The 20,968-nt window shown below is 39.0% G+C and overlaps 1 protein-coding gene across 1 annotated transcript in view; it reads left to right on the top strand.

Moving 5' to 3' along the window:
* The window catches only part of DST (dystonin), a 473,375-nt gene that overhangs the window by 416,433 nt on the left and 35,974 nt on the right, over nucleotides 1-20,968 (top strand). The window contains exons 72-84 of the mRNA XM_084622757.1: nucleotides 3,662-3,865; nucleotides 6,700-6,931; nucleotides 7,312-7,538; nucleotides 8,396-8,518; nucleotides 8,730-8,831; nucleotides 10,468-10,569; nucleotides 11,778-11,951; nucleotides 12,763-12,918; nucleotides 15,380-15,577; nucleotides 16,131-16,259; nucleotides 18,683-18,853; nucleotides 20,105-20,260; nucleotides 20,491-20,697. Of these exons, the coding sequence (XP_084478883.1) occupies nucleotides 3,662-3,865; nucleotides 6,700-6,931; nucleotides 7,312-7,538; nucleotides 8,396-8,518; nucleotides 8,730-8,831; nucleotides 10,468-10,569; nucleotides 11,778-11,951; nucleotides 12,763-12,918; nucleotides 15,380-15,577; nucleotides 16,131-16,259; nucleotides 18,683-18,853; nucleotides 20,105-20,260; nucleotides 20,491-20,697 (2,181 nt within the window). The remainder of the gene's footprint in view (nucleotides 1-3,661; nucleotides 3,866-6,699; nucleotides 6,932-7,311; nucleotides 7,539-8,395; nucleotides 8,519-8,729; nucleotides 8,832-10,467; nucleotides 10,570-11,777; nucleotides 11,952-12,762; nucleotides 12,919-15,379; nucleotides 15,578-16,130; nucleotides 16,260-18,682; nucleotides 18,854-20,104; nucleotides 20,261-20,490; nucleotides 20,698-20,968) is intronic.

Raw genomic sequence — 20,968 nt, 5'->3', positions numbered from 1 at the left:
TGCCAAGTTTTCCACAGAGTTCCATTGCCTGGCAGTAGACACTTAATGGGATGAGGTGATGCAGCACTACTGTTTCTGATATTCCATAAGCAAGGAAATCAAGGATAAGCTGGCACTGGTGGAGCAGCCACCTGTCTTGGATGTCTTGGTCAAGTTGTGTACCAGTATTGATGATTGCCTGACTGAACACCTCTTGGAGAGAGAGTTGAGTTCCTGATCCCCTTCCATGTGCTCATCACAGGGGCCCAGGAAGATCAGCTGGGTTCAGACTTGCCTATCTGATGCAGAGAAGGGCTGGTGGTGTGTTTCAGATCTACACCTGTATTGTGGAGAATTTGGACACTAAGCCATGGGATGCCCTGCTAAGAACTGAGCTGACCACAAGAATTTTGAATATCTTTAAACTGCTTGTAACCTTAACCAGCGACAAGTGGCAGATCACTTTTCTTTGCCAGATTTGATTTTGTCATCATGTACCACCCTGGATCACGGAATGGGAAGTCAGATACCCAGTCCCACAAGCACACATTTGCCAGGTCAGGCACTGCTCCCTTGGCTACCATTGTACAGCTGTCAAATTTTACTCATGGGACAGCAAACAGGATTGGATGTTCCTCATCCCATCCGTGTTTCCCCCTGACCCAAGCTACTAAGGTCTGTCAGATCCCCTAGATGCTTCTAACATTCTGCCCAGCTCATGGTTTCATTTAAAGGATGGTCTGCTTTATCACGGAAAGTGACGTTATATCCCAGAGGTCCAGCCCAGACTTGAGGTGTTAATGATGTGTCACAATATGCCAATTGCCTGCCATTTTGTCTGCTTCAAAACCCAAGACCTAAGTGTTATGGAATTTCTGGTGGCCAACATTGACTGCTGGTGTTAAGAGGTACGTTAATTCATGTGATCTGTGCTGTCGAAGCAAGTGCCTATGTACGGAACCACTCGTCCTCCTTCATGCTTTGCCCATCTCAATCCTTGTCCTCGGTATCCTTGGACTTTATCATAGGCTTGCACCATCATCCTTGTCACCATTGATGTCCTCACTAAGATCGTGCACTTTATTTCCATTCACACTCTCTCAACCACCCAGGAAAGGGCCCACCTTTTTCTTTTTCTAGCTCATGTTGTTCTGCCTCCATGAGCTGCCAACGATAGTCTGAGATCAGTGTTTGCAATTCACTTCCCATTTTTTGGTTCAAACTCTTGAGAATGGAATTGCTTACCTCCTCACCTTATCTCCCATAGACCAACGGGCAGACAGAATAAGCGAACCAGGTCCTCAAACAATACCTCCATTGCTTTCTGAATTATCGTCAAGATGACTGGGTCATCCTTCTGCCATATGCAGAGTTTGCATACAACAATTCCACTCATACATCCACCCGAGATAGCCCATTCTACACAAACTACGGTTTCCATGCTTGACTTCATTCAGCTGCACCTCCAGACTCCCAGGTCCCTACCACAGCAGATCTAGTTGCCCACCTTCACTGGGAGCACCAAGAGCTTATTGAATCCTTGAAGGTTCAAAGGAGGCATACAAATATCATACTAACCAAAAATGCCAAGTCACACTGACCCTAGCAGTAGGAGATACAGTCTGGTTGTCCTCCAAACATCTAAAATCCACCCGTTCCCAAACAAATAGGACCTTCCGTACCTAGGCCCATTTAAGGTCATGGAACAAATTAACCCAATAGTGTTTTGGGAATGCTGGAACATTTGAAGGTCCACCCAGTTTTCCGTATGTTTCTTCTGACACCGTACATGGAGAATCTCTTTCATGGCCACTCTACTCCACCACCACCTCCCATCAGTATCCAGGGACAAGAGGAATATGAGGTCCGGAAAATTCTAGTCTCCAAATGAGTTTGAGGCAAACTCTATTATCTGGTGGACTGGGAGGGCTATGGACTGGAAGAGCAATTGTGGGAGCTGGCAGAAAATGTCCATGATCTAGAACTCTTATATGTCTTCCATCGGAAGTACGCCCTGAAACTAGGTCCTACGGTCCCTAGGAGGCACACTTGAAGTGGGGGGACTGTCAGGAACTGCAGCAGAGCCAATCTCCTGGCAACCCAGTGAGTGCAGCTGGCCCTGTTACAATCTGTCTGATTGACTGTGCCACCTGATTAGCTGCAGGAATCTGCAGGCTGAGACTTAAACTCAGTAGCAACTGCAGTCCAGTGGCTGCTCAACACATTCCTAGCCTGCAGCTGTGCTTGGTCCCATCTCTGGTTCCACTGTCTCTAATCTTGCTCCTGCTCCAGCCTGTGCCTGCTCCAGACCCCAGCTCCTTCCTCACCTTATATGCCTGGCTCAGACCATCAGATCACCCTTCTGACTACAACTCTAGCTAACCTTCAACTAAGGCTTCTGGTTCTGACCCGCCGCTACTCCTTCTGACTCTGACTCCAATTAACCCTTCAGTTTAGGCTTTGGTCTCTGACTCCAGTTATGATCCTCGGGTTCACTCCTGGATCTGCCCCATCTGGATTCAGTTCTAACTGGTAGGCCAGACTCTTGCTCCAGCTACTAGGCAAGACTGCCCATGACTCAGTCGCCTACACTTTCACAGCTCTGCACAGTGTACTCTGGAATGTAACTCCAAGGATCTTTTCAGTTTCAAAGTAGCTGATCAGTGGGACCTTATCAGGAATTACTAGGGTTCACTGCAACAGGAAGGGGTGAGTCTTCCCTGCCAGAGGATGGGACCTGATTGGACAGGGAGAGAGTGAGCCTTCAGGTAGGATAAGAAGTCATATAGGTGGGGAGAGTGGGATACTCACACAAACCCTTTCACCCACTATCCAGAAGATCTGTTGTAAAAAGTAGTAGAGAGAGTGGGAAGGCATAGGGGCTAGGTTGGGACTTAGTCCCAAAGAGTTTAACTGATTTTCCCTAAACGACTGGATTTTATTTTCAGGGATGGGTCAGTTGGGGCCAAATTGATGTGCTTGTCTCTGTCAAAAACCTAGCATGTATTTATAAATCCTGGGGTTGGGCAGACTGTGGTCTTGTGACTGAAACAGAGGACTGGGAAACAGGATATGTAGGTTTTATTCCCAGCTCTACCACTCACTCATTTTACCCTCTCTGTGCTTCAGTTTTTCCCTCTGTAAATCCAGGATGATAACACTTTCCATATCTACATCACAGAGTGCTTTGATGCTAATATAATGTTAGTGCGGTACTCAGAGGTTGTTCGATGGAAGGCACTATGTAAGTGATAAGGATTAGTACTAACCTCAAGGTGCATTATGTCAAGAACAGATATCCAGTGTTTTTATGCACATATCTGTAATATTACTGCCATTGCAAGAATTACAGACTCTAACATGAAATGGAGTGTCCATGGCCAGTATCATATGCACAGTTAGCATCTTGGATATAATAATATGTTCTACATTATTTACTTCATCAAGCTTTCTAGTATATCTTTAAATGTAACATTTTGTGCCTGGATAGCTATTCAGTGTTGGAAAGAGAGCCATTACAGACAGGCCAATGACTGACTATATTCAATGTGATTTGTGCTGTACTTTAGGATGAAAAGTATTTGTTTAGAATTCCTTGCCAGCTGGATGTGTTAGAAGTGCAGACAGCTGTAATGTGGAGGTGTAAGCGTAAGAAACTGATAAGTTATTTGGTTTGTTATAGCAACTGCGTGAGCTGATTGCTGAACACAAGCCTCATATAGATAAGATGAACAAAACTGGCCCTCAGTTGTTGGAGTTGAGCCCAGGAGAAGGTTTTTGTATCCAAGAGAAATACGTGGCGGCTGACACCCTTTACAGTCAAATTAAAGAAGATGTCAAAAAGCGAGCACTGGCACTGGATGAAGCCATTTCTCAGTCTACTCAGGTATCAATTTAAACTCCAAGTAACTGGGTTCATTCAAATATATATATATTGTTATTAGGCTATCAATTAACCATAAATGGCAGGTTTATCTGCCGTACCCACCCACATGGCCTGTGAATGCTCAGATCACTGCTCATGGCATTGCTTTTCTGTTAGTCAGGGGATTATAACTTTTTATATTGATCAATGTACTTACGCTGTCCTTGCAGCATTTTATTGCCACATGGCAAATCATTTAGTCATTATTTAAGGAACATCTGAATGCTAAATATGGGATGTTACCTTCACCTTTGTTCTGGGCAAACATTTTCTCTTCCATGCATATTAGTAATCCATGCTGCCCCCAATATAGGGACACCAGAGTCAATCAGCTAAGTCACACATACACAGTTGGAACTCACAACATTCAGCTACCAATGCAGACCTCTACCACTGAAGGTGAAGGAGAATCTCCATTAAATGTTAGTAGTAGAAGGGTTTACATCTTCTTTGTAGACCAGCCATTAGAGAATGAGATAATCACAAGCACTTGAACATATGTACAAACTGCTACCCAGTGTTTTATAATTGGAGTTTTTGTGCAGTCATCACAATGGAACCCCCAGATTTCACATGCCATTACAAACTTAAAAAACTCTGATTGGGTTCCTAGGAAAATGAACTAAGGTTCAGTGAACCTGAGTTGGTGTATTATTATGCATCAAATCCTTGAGACATTTGAGATTTTGCATGGTTTCACTTTTGAACTCGCTGAAATTCTGTGTTTTTTAGTTTCACTTTGACATTTTTTTTAGTTCACTCAAATTCAAAACAAAACTCGCTGTGTGTGTGTGTGTGAGAGAGAGAGAGAGAGACAGAAAACATACAGCCCAAAGCCAGAATAAAACCACTACATTTTATATAGCTGTACTGACCGACCCTACAGCTTCTCCCTCCTTCCCTTGCACTGGGGAACAAATAATAGTACTGCTAGTCTCTCCAGATCTAGAATACTTTCCCAAATGCTTCTCTAAGTAACAAACTTTAAAATGCTCCTCAGGATATGTCTTTATATACTTTTTTTCCCTTGGGTCGTCTCACTATGTTCCCAGACTGCTGACGGTGTGTGTAAAAGCCTGTGAGCAGCCCATATCACCAGGTGATACCTTGATGTACTCTTTCCAGTTATTATGTTGGCCTGTCATACTTTTAAGCATTCTAAAGCAATCAAATTACACATGCTGCTGAAATACAACCAATTATTTTAGATGGAAACATTGTTCTGTACTTTAAGGGTTCAGTCCTGCTGCCATTACAGTCCATTGGAGCTTACCTCTATACCTTTAAAAATCAGGCTACTCACTTTCTATTCCAGCCCCAATGTTGAGTGCCAAATATATAAACACAAAAGAAGACCATCATAGATGCATGCTCCTTTGTAACATCCAGACTATCAGTATGTTGAAAAGCTGCTTACATATTTTAAAAATGTGTTGAGATTAAACTTATATATGTTTATAAAAATGTATGTACACATGAGAAAAAGAAGACAATAGAATTTGTTTTGATATAATCCCTTTTTATTAAGATATACCAGAGTCTATTGTCATAAATATATAATATGGTGGAGTTGTAAGCATTTGCTTCCACAGTCTTGGAAGTATCAGTATCTAACTCATCAATGTGTAAAGTGCATTAGGCTATCTTATGCATGAAAGGCACTGTGTAAGCCCAGAAGATGTATTGTTTTATAGACATACTATATTCCCTATAAAAGTTAAGGGCAAATGTCTCATTCACTTCAGTAGGAGCAAAATGAGGCCTAATGAGTTCATCGGAATTTTAATTTTTTTGTATAATTAGAGCAGAGTAGAGCAAATTAGAGAAGAGTTAAACTAATTTAACTTCAGTTTTTATCACTTATATGGGATTTGGTTTCCTAGTGTCACAATAAATGTAATAGACATCTGAATATAGTAACAGCTGCATCTCACCCTTAATATATACTTCACAAGCATGTAGGATATTCACACACATTCTAACAAATACACCACAGTTTATTAACATCATTCACACATTCTGTTGAGAAGTCAGATGTATAGTGAATCTGCCACAAGAAAGGGGAAATTGTACTTTCATTGGATCCATGTTCTTTTCAGTGTAAAGGAATTGCTCTTTGTTGCACTTCAGATGACCCTGCTCTCTCAGGTTCTTCCACAGTTCTTTCAGGTGTGTTAGATGCTGCTTATAAGAGATATCTGGACTTACTACCACCACTCAGTTAGTTCATAGCAATTACCTGACACATCAAACCCTTGTCAGTGTTTCCATGCACAACATTGTTCCCAATGTGAAGCATTATAATAATACATATCCTTAAAATAACACAAAGCTTTGTATTGAATACAATCACTTCATATACATGTTAAAAGATGGAAGTGGAAAACCCATGGTTCTCTAAAATTTGGAACAAAGTAATCTATTAATTAAACAGGACTATAGTCAGGTAAATGTTGTTGGCAGGTGTAACAATGCCTCTCTATGGGTGAGCTGCAGGGACTGTACCCAGGACCTGTGGATCCAAAAGAATGAATCTCTGTTGCTTGACCTAAGGACCTGGTCCATTTGTTTAGAGGCAATAGCTGTCTCTTACAGAGCTCTCTGTGTAGTCTAGTCATTAGAAAGGGACAAAGAGCTGCATGGTATTAGAGCACACCATGCAACTAGGGGTGTTTAATATGTTAGTTTATCAGTTCCTTTCTTTTCAAGGAAATGGTCAGATGTAGATCTTTTGATTGTTTTGTCTTTCCTCCAATTTCCTTTCCTCCTCACCCGTCCCTCTTTTATTCCCCCAGTTTCATGACAAGATAGATCCAACCCTTGAGAGTCTGGAACGCATAGTTGAACGTCTGAGGCAGCCACCTTCAATCTCAGCTGAGGTTGAGAAGATTAAAGAGCAGATCAGCGAAAATAAGAATGTGTCAGTAGATCTGGAAAAACTTCAGCCCGTGTACGAGACACTCAAACAGCGTGGGGAGGAAATGATAGCTCGCTCAGAGGGAGCTGATAAGGATATATCTGCTAAAGGTAATAATTTATCTGAGAGAGAAAATTTCTTTCTAGTTGAAATAAACAAAGCTGTGGTAAATAAAATCTTCATTTTTTTGGTTATCAGCTAGCTTATTTTTGAATGTTCTCCTGTAGTAGGGCCTTAAGATTTAAAAAAGCAATCTACCTGCTTTATGAACGGATGTCATAAATCAGACCTGTGTTTGTTTGTTTTTTTGAAGTGCTATGTTAAATTATTCTGTTTATCATTGTTGTGAGTATTTTACAATCTGAATTAAAAAGCTAGTTGGTTTCCTCCATAAGGAGTATACATTTGACATATGTATGCATGATGTATCACTATAAAAGTAAACATAAATGTTGGTTGCCCATGTAATAGAGTCCATTTGCCTATTTAGCTGTTCAGGATAAAATTAAACAAATGGTCTTCATCTGGGAAGACATCCAGGCCTTGACTGAGGAAAGGGAGGCCAAATTGCTGGATGTGATGGAGCTAGCTGAAAAGTTCTGGTGTGATCACATGGCTCTTGTAGTCACTATTAAAGATACTCAGGATTTCATCCGAGAACTGGAGGGACCCGGAGTTGACCCCTCTGTAGTCAAACAACAGCAAGAGGCTGCAGAGGTCAGTAGAAAGTTGTTTTTTTTTAACGTTTAAAGAATTTTTTTTCCAATACAGAGAGGAAATGTGATATTTTTACAAAATTACCATGAAATACAAGAGAATTCCTTCAGAAACCAACAGGGATAATTACATAGAAATTAACTATAACAGTATTTCAAGACTGCATGGCAAACAATTAGTATATCAGCACTTTTGCTTTTTGTGCATAGATGTTTCAACATGTGAGTGCCTATAGACTTATCTGTGTCTCTCTGTATGTATGTTAAATATATAATACATATTTTAGATTCTCTGAATATTATGTAGCATTTAAAAGAAATGAAATTAATATGCTTTCTTCCAAGCCCGCAATCAGTTATACTGATTATATAACAACTTAGCAGCAGGAATGGTGACCACTGAAAAACAAAAACAGCAGGTTGAAGAACTCTAAAGCTGTAGCTCACGAAAGCTCATGCTCAAATAAATTGGTTAGTCTCTAAGGTGCCACAAGTACTCCTTTTCTTTTTGCGAATACAGACTAACACGGCTGTTACTCTGAAACCTATCTAAATTATTAAAGCTTTCTAGGCTGTACTTTTTACTTTTGTACAAAATCACTTATTCTTATAAGCCCTGGTTTTCATTTAAATGAAGGCCACTTTACACCACTCTGTCAGTATAAAGGGGCATTATAAGTGCGCATGCATTTATGCTTACTTCAAGGTCCTTTCACATTGCCAGAGAGATGTTACACTTGTGATCTTAGTATAAATAAGAATCAAGGTCGATAATGTTGTGCCTTAAAAGCAACTGTATCTACGTTCTTGAGTTTTAAAATATAGCAACATTGAAAATTTAATTTTTTCTCCTTTTAGGCTATCAGAGAAGAAGTTGATGGACTGCAGGAAGAACTCGATATGGTGGTAAACTTAGGTTCTGAACTTATAGCTGCTTGTGGAGAACCTGACAAGCCTATTGTCAATAAAAGCATAGATGAGGTACAAGTAACATAAATGCATAATACTAATATGTTATAGTGTTTGTGTACTGTAGAATGGATAGTCCATCAGAAAGTACTTAGAAGTAGTGTAATATTAAAGTTTTGGAGCCAGCTGAACTCAGTGACAAAATCCATTGACTTTAATTAGAACAAGGTTTGGCCCTGAAGTATCCAAAATCTGACTGAAATATTTAACTATTTAATTGCAGCTGAATTCAGCTTGGGACACTCTAAACAAAGCATGGAAAGAGCGGATAGACAAACTTGATGAAGCCATGCAGGCTGCTGTTCAGTACCAAGATGGATTGCAGGTAAGATGGTTATGATGTATCTAACAAAGTCTTGAGTAAGAAAGGTTATCATGTTTTATGTCTTAGAAAAAACACCATATTACTGGGTAGCTGCCAATTGCTGTCATCTGTAGAATTATGGTTAACATTTTCTTCAATAAACTGAAGGATTTTCACAGATTTGTTGCATAATATCATAAATATGCTGGTTTACATTCTTTGTGTAATTATTTACTTTTCATATTGTGTTTAGCTTTTGAGTTAAAGTTTCATTGTTTATTACTAGAGTGAGAGCAGATTTTATTTGTTACCACACATTTTGCATGGTAACTCTGCTGATAGGCAACATTCCATTGTGATACATTCAGTGCTTCAGTTAATATGTAAGTTGATGCTGTGTCACAATGTTTACATGAGCTAAAAGGGAAGAAAAAAAACAAATTAAATAGTTCAAGTCCTAAGTGCTGCAATTTTCCTGGGAGAGAAGACAAATTCAAGGAACTCCATTTTACTGCAGATCTTTCATTTATACAATAAGTACAAGATTTTGCATTTTCTGAATTAAATATGTTATTCATTTCTGTCGTGCTGTGTTTATATAGTTTTTTTAGTATATCATTTTACCCAATCAGAACACCTCATGCATGTAGCTGATTTACTTTAAAAAGGCTACAGATAAATTGCCCATCTACATACAAAGTCTGTCTGGATTTTTGTCTGCCACGAGTGCAGGATTACCCATTCTTGGGAAACTGTCCTATGGTGGAGAGCCATCCTCCTTCTTGGCCAATGGCATGGGGGCCATAATACCAGTTCACAGCTGAGGCATTCTTTTCCCACTGCAGGCCCTGGCTGCTATTACAGCCCTCCAGGGCTGTTGGCATAAAGCAGAGCACCCTTCAGGCTTTTCTACATTATGTCAGGAACAGACAAATTGGCTGGAAAGCCTCAATATTCGGAGGAGACATAAATGTAACTTGAAGTTACTTTTGCACTTCACTACTGAGTTTGATCAGTTGCAGCTCAGACACAGCCCAGCACGGAGCCTTAGATGTACCAAATGGGTCTAATTCCACACTCTGTATACAATTAAAATTCTCATCGACTTCAGCGGGATTTGTGCCTAATTAGTCATTAATAAAAGCCAAATTTCATTCAGTGACATCAACTATAAAAATCAATCTCAATAAAGGATGAGAACACTACAGAAATAGCAATTCTGTGCTGTGCATTTGCTGTAATAGAGGTCTCATTGAAATCAGCGCAATTACTCAAAGTAAAGTACTATGTAATATAAGTAACTATGAGAGAATCTTGCTGTTAATAAAAGTTCAATCCTGTATCTCTTACATGCATATTCCTGGCACTGAAATCAGTGGATTTTTTGTATATTTAGGTGTTGCAGGATGTCAGTGTAATCAATATTCGCTGCCTTGGATTGTCAACACACTTTTTAATAACTTGCTTTTTTTCCAGATTATTTTCTTATGAAGAGGGTAATGGAGTTATTTCCTGCAGTAGCAGATAAACTCATCAATATGCACATGAGAATTATACTTGTATTGTACATAACTTTCAAACTGTAGCTCATGACAAGATTTATCATACTGTTTCACTTATATTATCTTATACTGCAATTTAATGTTGTGATTTTCAGGCAATATTTGACTGGGTAGATATTGCTGGCAGTAAATTAGCTTCAATGTCACCAGTTGGAACAGATCTAGAAACAGTGAAGCAGCAAACTGCAGAACTGAAGGTATGAACTAGCTGTTTATTTTTCTTATTTCATCATTCTACGTATTTCAGCAGCCAAGTGTAGTTCTATAAAAACTTCCAAATATTATAATGCTTTTATAGTAAGTAGCTTATTGTATCTGAGTGAAAACCTTTCCCACTGAATTCAGCAGGGCCAGATTTTACTCTATGTAAATATGATTTGAGAACTCTGAAAAAACATGTGTTATAACATTGATTTCTTTTAAAAGGTTATTTGACGATATTTTTCCCTTCACCTTTTATTTTTCTCACCCACGCCCACCCCCACCCCCGTGTCAGCCACCTTTGGGGCACTTAACCTCCATCTGGTATGTGGGTGGCAACTTCCTCCAAAGCCTCTGACTCCTGATGTCATGGACCATGCCTAAATACACAAACTGAGATCACATCATTTCCACTAGACCCCACTGGGCTATGAAATAAGGTTCTAAGCCAACTCTGAATCCCACTGTAGGGAAATATGACTCATTATGGTCATGACACCAGCATGTTGTTCTGCATGTTTTAAATAGGAAGCAGGGATGTGCAGTGGCTAGTGTGGGAGTTGGGAGTCAAGAGTCCTTGGTTTAGCTCCTGATTGTTACTGACTCAAGGGATGGCCTTAGCCAAGAGGATTAATATCTTTCTTTCGTTCTTCTTTTTTCCAATTATCTTTTCACTTTTTGTATGAATCATAACCACGTACCTTGCACAAATCTGAGTGAAAAAAGAATCAGCTTGTTGTCTCAATTTGCCTTTCTGTAAAACAGGATAACTGACTACTGAAATTGCTTTCAGATTTTTCAGTGAAAGGTTCTATGTTAAGTTCAGAGTAGTATATTATCTCAGCCCCAGTAGCCAGAAGTTACTGTTGCCTTTGCCGCAAACCAGAATGCATGATAATAAACAGTCTTACATTCTGTATCTTCCTATGCACATGATTACCAAAGGGAAGGAGAGTATTTTGGGGAACTTTAACACTTATCTTTGTCTTTTCAGTTAGCTGGGATCTTCTTGATTAAAAGCATACTGTATATAAATATTGAATCAGGAAATACATTACCATGGTTTGACAATTATTACAACACATGGAACAGGAAAAAGAAAATTTTAACATCATGGCAGCTGACAGTGCTGCATGTAAATATTTCAAGCACTAGTATTTCTACTGTATACAAATGATTTTCTGTATGTTTGTATTTACATCAGCAATTTAAGACGGAGGCTTATCAACAGCAGATAGAAATGGAAAGGCTAAATCATCAAGCAGAACTGTTGTTGAAGAAGGTTACTGAAGAAAGTGACAAGCACACAGTTCAAGAACCCCTCTCAGAGCTCAGACTGATGTGGGTCAATCTAGAGGAGAAAATTATTAACAGACAGGTGAATGAAGTTGGGATGGGTGTTTGTCAATGTGATGCAGAGATGCCAACATAGCTTTTTGTTATGCACTGTGTTTGTACCAGCCCATGTAACATATTCTTTCTTTTAGGGATTACAAAATTACAGAAAGAGTGTTTCACATTTTACTGAGTTTTACTTTATGATTTTCAAACACTTGGCAGCATATCACTTCCTGTGTCGAGTATCAAATCAAATCCTATTTGTTTTTTCATTTTGTTTTTTGATGGCATTTTATTGGCAGTTGAAAACTTGTAAATACTCACAGGAGACCAAATACAAAAATAATGTGTTGAACACCTCTTTTTCAAACTTACAAATAAGTCACTTCAGCGTTCTTTCCAAAACACTAAATTATCAAAGTGACACAGGCAAATTGAAAAATGCAGTGCTTAGAAAAGTATATTCATTTCTAAATTGAACCATTTCATTTAAAAACTAAAGCTCATTAAAAAGACCTCGGACCAAGTAGCATTTAAGTTCAAATCAAAATCTAAATAATGAAAAATAGCCTACATTCTGTACCTTGTTTTATAATAGGATCTGGAATGGCCAAGAGTTTAGAGCTAGAATTTAAGACTGTATAATGGAACTGCCAACTCAGCTTTAGCTATAGAGCAGTTGCTTGAGCTAGGATAATGTTGCTGCTCTCTGATTAGTGCTCTGACTATTGGACTCAGGCTCCCCATTCGATGAAAATGGAGTCTAGTGGCATTCTATGCAGTTTAAGCCAATTGGATAATTAGCTTCATAAAACAATATCATTGTTATTTTTATTTTATTTTCACTATAGCACAAGCTGGAGGGTGCCTTGTTAGCTTTGGGGCAGTTCCAACATGCCCTGGATGAATTACTGACATGGCTGACGCACACAGAAGACCTGCTGAATGAACAGAAACCTGTGGGTGGGGACCCCAAGGCTATTGAAATTGAACTTGCCAAACATCATGTATGTAATTATACTGTGTTCACTGAGATATTATTTTGATGTTTATCTTAAGCTATGTTTCTTATTGTAAAGCTTTGTACTTGTTAAATAATTGTCTTAGAGGTTTTCAAGAGACAGATTAAGACTGAAAGTGCCCATCTAGAAGCTATAATGACTGCTGCATGAATAATGTTACTGTCTCTCCTCCGGTCTCTGTTCTTCCTTAGTATAGGTGGCATGTGTTCGAGCACTGAGCCTGGCACTCCCTCCAGCTCCCCCTTCACTTGCGCCAGGCAACTCAGGAAGGGATTGTACCTGGCACTTCCCCTGAGGCTGAATGATTCCACATTGACCCTTATTCAGGCCAGGTCCCATGATGTATACTTCAACCCACACACAGCTATGCCCCAGCCTCAGAAGAGAACAAAGAATCAATATTTTTGGAACCTACAAAATTGCACCTCCTTTGGCTCAGACTATCATATGCTCTGCTGCTCCCATACACCCACCGGCTATAGGGGAACCTATACCTTTGCCACTGTCTCTCTGCAAAACATTATTGATTGTTAATTATTGTTATAGCACCTTTGGACCCCCATCAGGAGTCCATTGCACTCGGTAAATGTGAAAGATCCTTCACTTTCAAGAGTATCTTCTTGGCGGAAGAATTCTCAGCTCTTTTGTGTGGCAAAATACTGTTTTTGAAGGCATGCTTTCATAGGTCATGCAGATTTCATATCAGGTTCCAATCCTTAAGTGTCACCTCTCCTTCCTTCAGAATAGCAAAAACATGCATCTTAAATTATGTTTTGCAAATAACTTCAAAAACTACTCAATATTTTAGTTCAAAGTCCTCTCAAGACCAGACACAATGCACTAAAACTGAATGCATCCCATGAAGTGAGTTGTAGCTCACGAAAGCTTATGCTCAAATAAATTGGTTAATCTCTAAGGTGCCACAAGTCCTTCTTTTCTTTTTGCGAATACAGACTAACATGGCTACTACTCTGAAACGGAACTAAGACATTTTTCTCATATACATGACCAGTTTCAGAATGGGGCCCTCTTACCATTACAGAAATCAGAGTCTGCTCCATATGTCTCTCGCCTTCTCAGTGGAAGTGTTTTACTACCTTAATAGCACAGTGACATCACTGATTACTCAATCTACCTTGAAGGAGTTCAGCAAACACATTACACAGCATTCTTCTTGTTCTTAAACTGGAGTTTATAGGCTAGGGAGTTCACAGAGCGCTGCTTCCTGTTTTAGCATGCAAAAACATCCATCTCTTGGAGAACTTGGGAGAGAATAACCTTTGTCCTGAGTGAACTTCATCAGGAAGGAAGGGATAAGAGGCATCTGCTTCTGGGAATAACCCTTTATTTTTCCTGTTGGGGGACTTATTTAAAATAACTGTGGTTTCCCCCGTGCTTAAACAGAAATAAGAGTGATAATATGAGACCCTTCCTATACACATGGACCACCATTGGCTTAACGATTCTTCCTTCCACTGAGTTTGTGCGATTGACCTCTCCAAGTATTTTGTTTAAAGATTTTTTCAACTTTTTATCTTATCTCCATATTCTAACACTTTTGGAGGTGGCTGGACACCTGGATCTGAGAAAACTCAAACTTGCATTTTGCAGTTTGGGCCCATTGTTTACTTTTTTACCCCTTCTCCCCACCCCCACTTTCTAATTTTCCTTATTTCAGGTTTTAAAACAATTTCCCTCAATTTTAAAAACAAGTTTTTTCACCATCTGAAAATAACATGCCTTCCCAGAATGCATTGCCAGTGCCATACATGATTTCAGAAGGGAGGATGTTCTGTGTTCTATTTACCAGCCTGGAGTAGTTGATAGGAAGTTATATTACCATTCCCCAGCTCTCAGGGAAGTGTTAACTGCCATGCTAGTTTGGTATAACATGAAAGATGACACTGAGATATGGAAAAAAGGCAGCCTCGCAACCTCGGCACTACAGCTAGTGCTGCTATGGGAGCCATCAAAGGACCTACCTCTTTTTGTTCCTCTTCCCCTTGTCCTTTCTGGCAGCCATCAGCAGTGCCCACCTCACCCAGGTCCTCATTAGTCCCAGGTCTTGTCCTCCAAAACCACAGGCACCACAGAAAAGTGCCATTAGAGGCCGGGTCGAGGGAGGGAAAGAGGCATGAAGTGACACAGCAATCTGAGTACTGGGTATCAGCAGTACAAAAAACATGTCCTAACTTTGCATTGTTATTCAGAAGGAAAGGGTTATTTTATTTGAGTATAAAACTGAAATGTGTTGCTTGGCCTAATGGCTTAATATTGCTTTCAGTCAAAGTGAGATTCATTTATACTGCCTTAATTAGGTGCTAAAACCTGTGTTGATTGTGAATACTATCTCTAAATCATAGCTGAAAGAATTCAGTGACTATGGGCACCTTAATTCAATTAATTATAAAAATGAACAGGCCTATGTGTTGTTTTTTTCCTCTAGGTGCTACAAAATGATGTGTTAGCTCATCAGTCCACTGTGGAAACAGTTAAGAAAGCAGGAAATGACCTGATTGAATCAAGTGCTGTTGAAGAAGCAAGCAATCTACAGAGCAAGTTGGAACTTTTGAATCAGCGCTGGCAAAATGTGTTGAAAAAAACAGAACAAAGGAAACAGCAGCTGGACAGTGCCTTGATCCAGGTGAGCAGGAAATGAAAACTTAAAGGGATAACTAGGAAAAAGAACTACTTGCATTAAATATATAGATCTGTGTATTACGTGTCGGTCTAAATCAAAACCATGGATGCAAAAATACCTGTTTGGGGGAAAGTTTGGATCCAGATGTGTATGTCACAGGTGGCCACTATCCTTTTACAATGCTGACCCAAAATTCTGAATTTTGGCCTGCACTTTTGAGAATTGTGCACGCTATCTGCACAGAAGTGGATTTCACTCTGTGTATGTGAATTGGATGTTAGGCTTGGTCTCAGAATTATTTATGTAGTCTTTATTTATGTAGTCTTCTCTTATATAATAGTTTTATATGTTTGGGGTTTTCAGGGATATGTTCAATGATACACCATCTTTTGAATTTTATGTTGCAACTTTAAGTGCAACTTAAAGATCTTTGTTTAGGAATTTTCTTTACTTATTGTAAACCTGTGATTTAGTATGTTGCCAAGCTTCTGTGTCTGAGCTGCTATCACAATTAAAAACATTTAAGTATGTTCTAAAGTGACATGGTGTAATTTAGGCCCAAGGTTTCCATGGTGAAGTTGAAGATATGCAGCAATGGCTGACAGACACCGAACGTCAGCTGTTGGCATCAAAACCTGTTGGAGGTTTACCAGAAACTGCAAGAGAACAGCTTAATACCCACATAGTAAGTATCTTAATATTAGAAAGTTTTGCAAATGGTCTGTGTTTCAGAGACTAACAAAACTTCATGGGCATTTATAGAGAATAGAAGGCATGTTTTCTATATCAGAATGTCTGTATGGAATATTAAGAACTTCTACTAGCAAAAACTAAATTGTAATTTGCAGGGTTGCAAAAGAAATCATTTAGCAGATGCTCAAAGTTAATTAGTTTTCACTGTTCATTAACGTTGTGACAGTAGTGAAAAGGGTTTTGGGGGCTCTGGTTCTCAGCAATAAATGTAGAAATGTTTACTGTTTTTGCAGTAAAATTTACATTTCTTCTTTCCTCCCTTATCCTCAAAATTGTATCTTTAATTTCCAAAATAAATATTCTTAAACAGAGATATAAAGGATGAATATGAGAATCATCTACATTCTCTATACACAGCCTTGAAATAGCTGGCTCAGTCTTGCATTCTTTACCCATCCAAAACTCTCACTGAACTCAACAGCAGTTGGGATTGACTAAGGACTTCGGGATCACACACAGAGCCTATTTTATTTAGAAAGGGAAGGTTAGCCATGATGCCTGAATTCTTCCCTTCCTCCCTTCGTTAGAGAAATCCTATGAAAAGATTTTTTCCCCACATAGACAACCAGTAGAAGTTAGTTGAAAGGTGCCTTGATTTAATACCTCACTCCAAAGGATGGCATCTCTAGTAATGCATCATCTATGTAATGCATCTCTAGTAATGCATCATCTGTTATCCTGCATTGTTAACAGTGGATATGAGCCCAAGTCCTAATGTTTAACTTGAACTCATGATCTTCTAGCTCAACTGTGAGAGTGATACCTATCGATCTGTATATACTTAAACTGTTATGTGTCGACACAGTTTCCATTATAAATCCCTATTGTCATATGTTCATACTTTGACTGTAAGAATTGTGAAACAATATAAAATGTCTTTTCCCAGGAGTGATTTTTGTTTCAAAATGTGATAATTTCTTTTTGTATGTTTGTGAGATGGTAAACTATATGAGAATATTGCTTTTCCAGATTATTTATAGATGTGCACAAAAATAGCTTACTATTTTAGAATTGATTGTCGGAGACTAGAAGATAATGCAAAGTAAAACATGGTATTCTGAATAAAAGAAATACAAACACCCTAATAATTTTCTTTATAAACAGACTAGTATCCTTTCTGGGCCTGATCCAAAGCCTCACACTCCACATTTAAAATGGCTTCCTGTGTCTTTACCAGATCATTATATCTGTTATGGGTTGCTGTGTAAAATATATGAGTGACACATATATGTATATCATAAACAGGAAAGTAATAGAATATTTCACTTGAGGACTTCAAATTGCAATTGAACCTTACAGCACCTATGTGAGATATATTTAGTGTTATCCTCATTTCTGCAGATCGAGAAAGTGAGAAACCGAGGCCAATTATTGTTGTTATTATTATTATTGATTATATCTTGCAACCTCCAAACCTGCCATTGTGTGATACAAACCGTGGCAATTTGTGACAAGTGATCATGTTTGTCACACCAACCCCCTTTTTTAAGGGCAAAGCCCTTTTTTTAAGGATGTGTATAAAATAAACTAGTTCAGCTGTGGGGGATAGAGAGGAGCAGGAACCCCAAAGCTGCCAGAGGATCATCTCCTCCTCCTCCTTCCCCACCAGCAGCTCCTGCTTCTTGTCCTGTGGAACTTTTGCCCTAGTTTGGGAGGGGGAATCTGCTCTGATGCAGCACGTGTGTTACAGTCCAAGTGTGTTACACTTGAGGGGCCTATTATTAATTATTTGTATTGTGGTAGTGGCCCCGCCGTCATATGTATGCAGTGTTAGGAGAATAGGACCCTAAATATAAGTTGGTCAGAAAAGAAGAGTATGTGGTAGGTACAACTATGTTACTTATGCTGATATGGCATTCAGTAGATGTGCACAATTATATGCCTAGTGGGTGAAGAGAGGTGCAGAGAGTAGAAGATAAAGCAACCCTTCCATGCTGTCCAAACCCCTTTTGGGGATATGTTGGATTGCTTCAGGCCTCCTAAGGGTTCCAGGTGGCTTACTTATTGTGTTCCTGCTCCACACGTACTTTAAACAACAAGAGACCTAGCAAACCTTGCCCAGTGAGTTAAATGCATATGATATGTCTGCCAAACTTAGGACCTGAGTTAGGTCCTAAGTATATATATCCTGGAAAAAGCCTAAAAAATTATTGACGCATCATACAAATTCTCATTTCCTGAAGAATTGGGCTCTTTTTTTCTGATTTGGCCTTTTATGCATTATATATGCTTTCTGCCCTAATTTTAACAATAATGCCCCCAATATATAATTGATTTTAGATGCTAAACTTTTTTGAAGGGTATTGAATTCCTACCTGACTGATATTTATATTTCTTGTTTTTTCCTTAATATAGGAACTCTGTGCTGCCTTTGAAGCCAAAGAAGAGACGTACAAGTGTCTGATGCGAAAAGGCCAGCAGATGCTTGCAAGATGCCCAGGGTCTGCTGAGACAAATGTTGAGCAAGATATAAATAACTTAAAAGTAAAATGGGACTCAGTACAAACAAAACTCAGCGAAAGAAAGGTGTGTGCTTTAGAATAGGGATAGAAATGTAAATAACATATTAAGTACCTTAATGTTGAATGATTTCATATGTAGAATATCTATACTTGATAGCTGGGACCTGGAATTTTTTGATGTATGACAATGATTCAGATTTCACTAGTGCTTTGATCAGGAGTCATGGACCTACAGGATAATGATGTAACATCATTTGTGTGGTGGAAATCTGTTTGATAAAAATGTATGTAAGTATACTGGTACATATTTATTTTGCAGAGTGAGGATACTTCTGGTTTGTATTAGAGATCATAGATGTAAGAGAAGGAAAAGTCTGATTAGATCATCTTGTTAATCTCCCTGTCAGTGCAGGATTGTGACATTAATTTTACTAGAGTTATGACCAGTATAGTTTTAAAGGTTTCCAGCAATTGGGCTTCTATCAATTGCTTTTGGAGACTATTTCTAACTTCACTACTTCTCAGCAGAATGATTTTATTGATATTAAGCATAAGTTTTCTTTTCCTAGTTTCATTTAGTTTTCATTACATCATGAACCATAGCGGAGTTGTTTTATCTCAGTCAAACTGTAAATAACACTCATTATTACAAACAGAGGTAGCCGCACGCAAATGAATAGCACTGACATAATTACAAAGAAAAATATAATTAACAAAATCAGCTTTAATTTAAAACAAAAATGTTTCTTAATGTGACTGTATAATGCAACGATATCAGAGTAATTAGTTTGCAGCGTGAGGCAGCCTCCTTAGGGCAAGTTATAGGGCTGAATGGAATGCTTGGCGAGCCCCACAATCTGATTAGCTGAACATCTCTGAATGCTTTTCTAATAGCTCATAAACATTCAAATGGCAAACCTAGCAGCATGGCCTGATTCAGGCAATCAGACCAAAATCTGAACATTACGTTTGTTTCCTGAGTTCTGTCTTGAAACTTGTTAACTGTGTTGTTCCATTATGTGAACTGTTCAACACCAGGAGGTGGGATGTTCTGGTGTATAGAAACACACCCTTGGAATTGGATATTGTGTTGTCTGCTCAGTCACCACAGTTCTATGCCTATTTTTCCATTGTAACTCCTTTGCTATTCTTTATCTATATGCTGTTATTTTGAAATACAGAACACGTCAACGCTGAGTTGAAATAATATGACAAAAATAGGGGCTCTCTCCAAGATATATTCTATTAAAATGGTTTATTCAACAAAGGACCAATTAAACATTAGCTGTTACTAAATAACTATATTTCTTTATAGGCCAAACTGGAAGAAGCCCTGAATTTGGCTATGGAGTTCCACAACTCACTTCAAGACTTCATCAACTGGCTTACCCAGGCAGAGCAGACTTTGAATGTGGCTTCTCGGCCAAGTCTTATCTTGGACACTGTCTTGTTTCAAATTGATGAACACAAGGTATGTAAAGAAACAGATGTGTTGTGTTTTCCTCCAGCTCTTTGGAGGTACTGTATTAATGTCCAAAGCAACCCTGTAATGCTGTCACTCAGAAAATCTTTTTATGTCTTTTAAGATGTACTTTATAGTCTCTCCCACCAGAAAGTCCAGAACCACATCATTTTTTTTCCTGTGTTTGTTACGTGAGTGACCAGTGTAACATTTAAGTGTGGTTTTCTTCCTTTGGCAAGGTCTTTGCTACGGAAGTGAATTCTCACCGAGACCAGATCATAGAGCTGGATAAAACTGGAACCCATCTGAAATATTTCAGCCAGAAACAGGATGTTGTCCTTATTAAGAATCTGCTGATTAGTGTACAGAGTAGATGGGAAAAAGTGGTTCAACGCTTAGTGGAAAGAGGAAGAGCTTTGGACGACGCAAGGAAACGAACGAAACAGGTAATTTGACAGTTGTTCTGCAGCTCTTTGAATTTAGCTCTAACTAAATCCAGACCCATGACGTATATGGTGCTTTACAGCATTGTTAAGGAAGCCTGGAGTTCATGTAACAGAATCTGTTAGCCTGAGGTGGTGGCGCAGTTTCTGTGATTCAGTCACAGAGCACTTCATTTGGAAGGTGAAAGCCTCACTTTCAACCCAGCGGCAACTTCCGCCAGCGATGTAATATCATCTGTAAAGGAAGAGAGTTGCAGTATGGCTTCCAGATGTA

This window comes from Lepidochelys olivacea (genome assembly GCF_965140295.1).
Source record: "Lepidochelys olivacea isolate rLepOli2 genome assembly, chromosome: 3".
Classification (NCBI taxonomy): domain Eukaryota; kingdom Metazoa; phylum Chordata; order Testudines; family Cheloniidae; genus Lepidochelys; species Lepidochelys olivacea.
The sequence above is the reverse complement of the archived record's forward strand: the minus strand, read 5'-3'. Positions and strand labels throughout refer to the sequence as shown.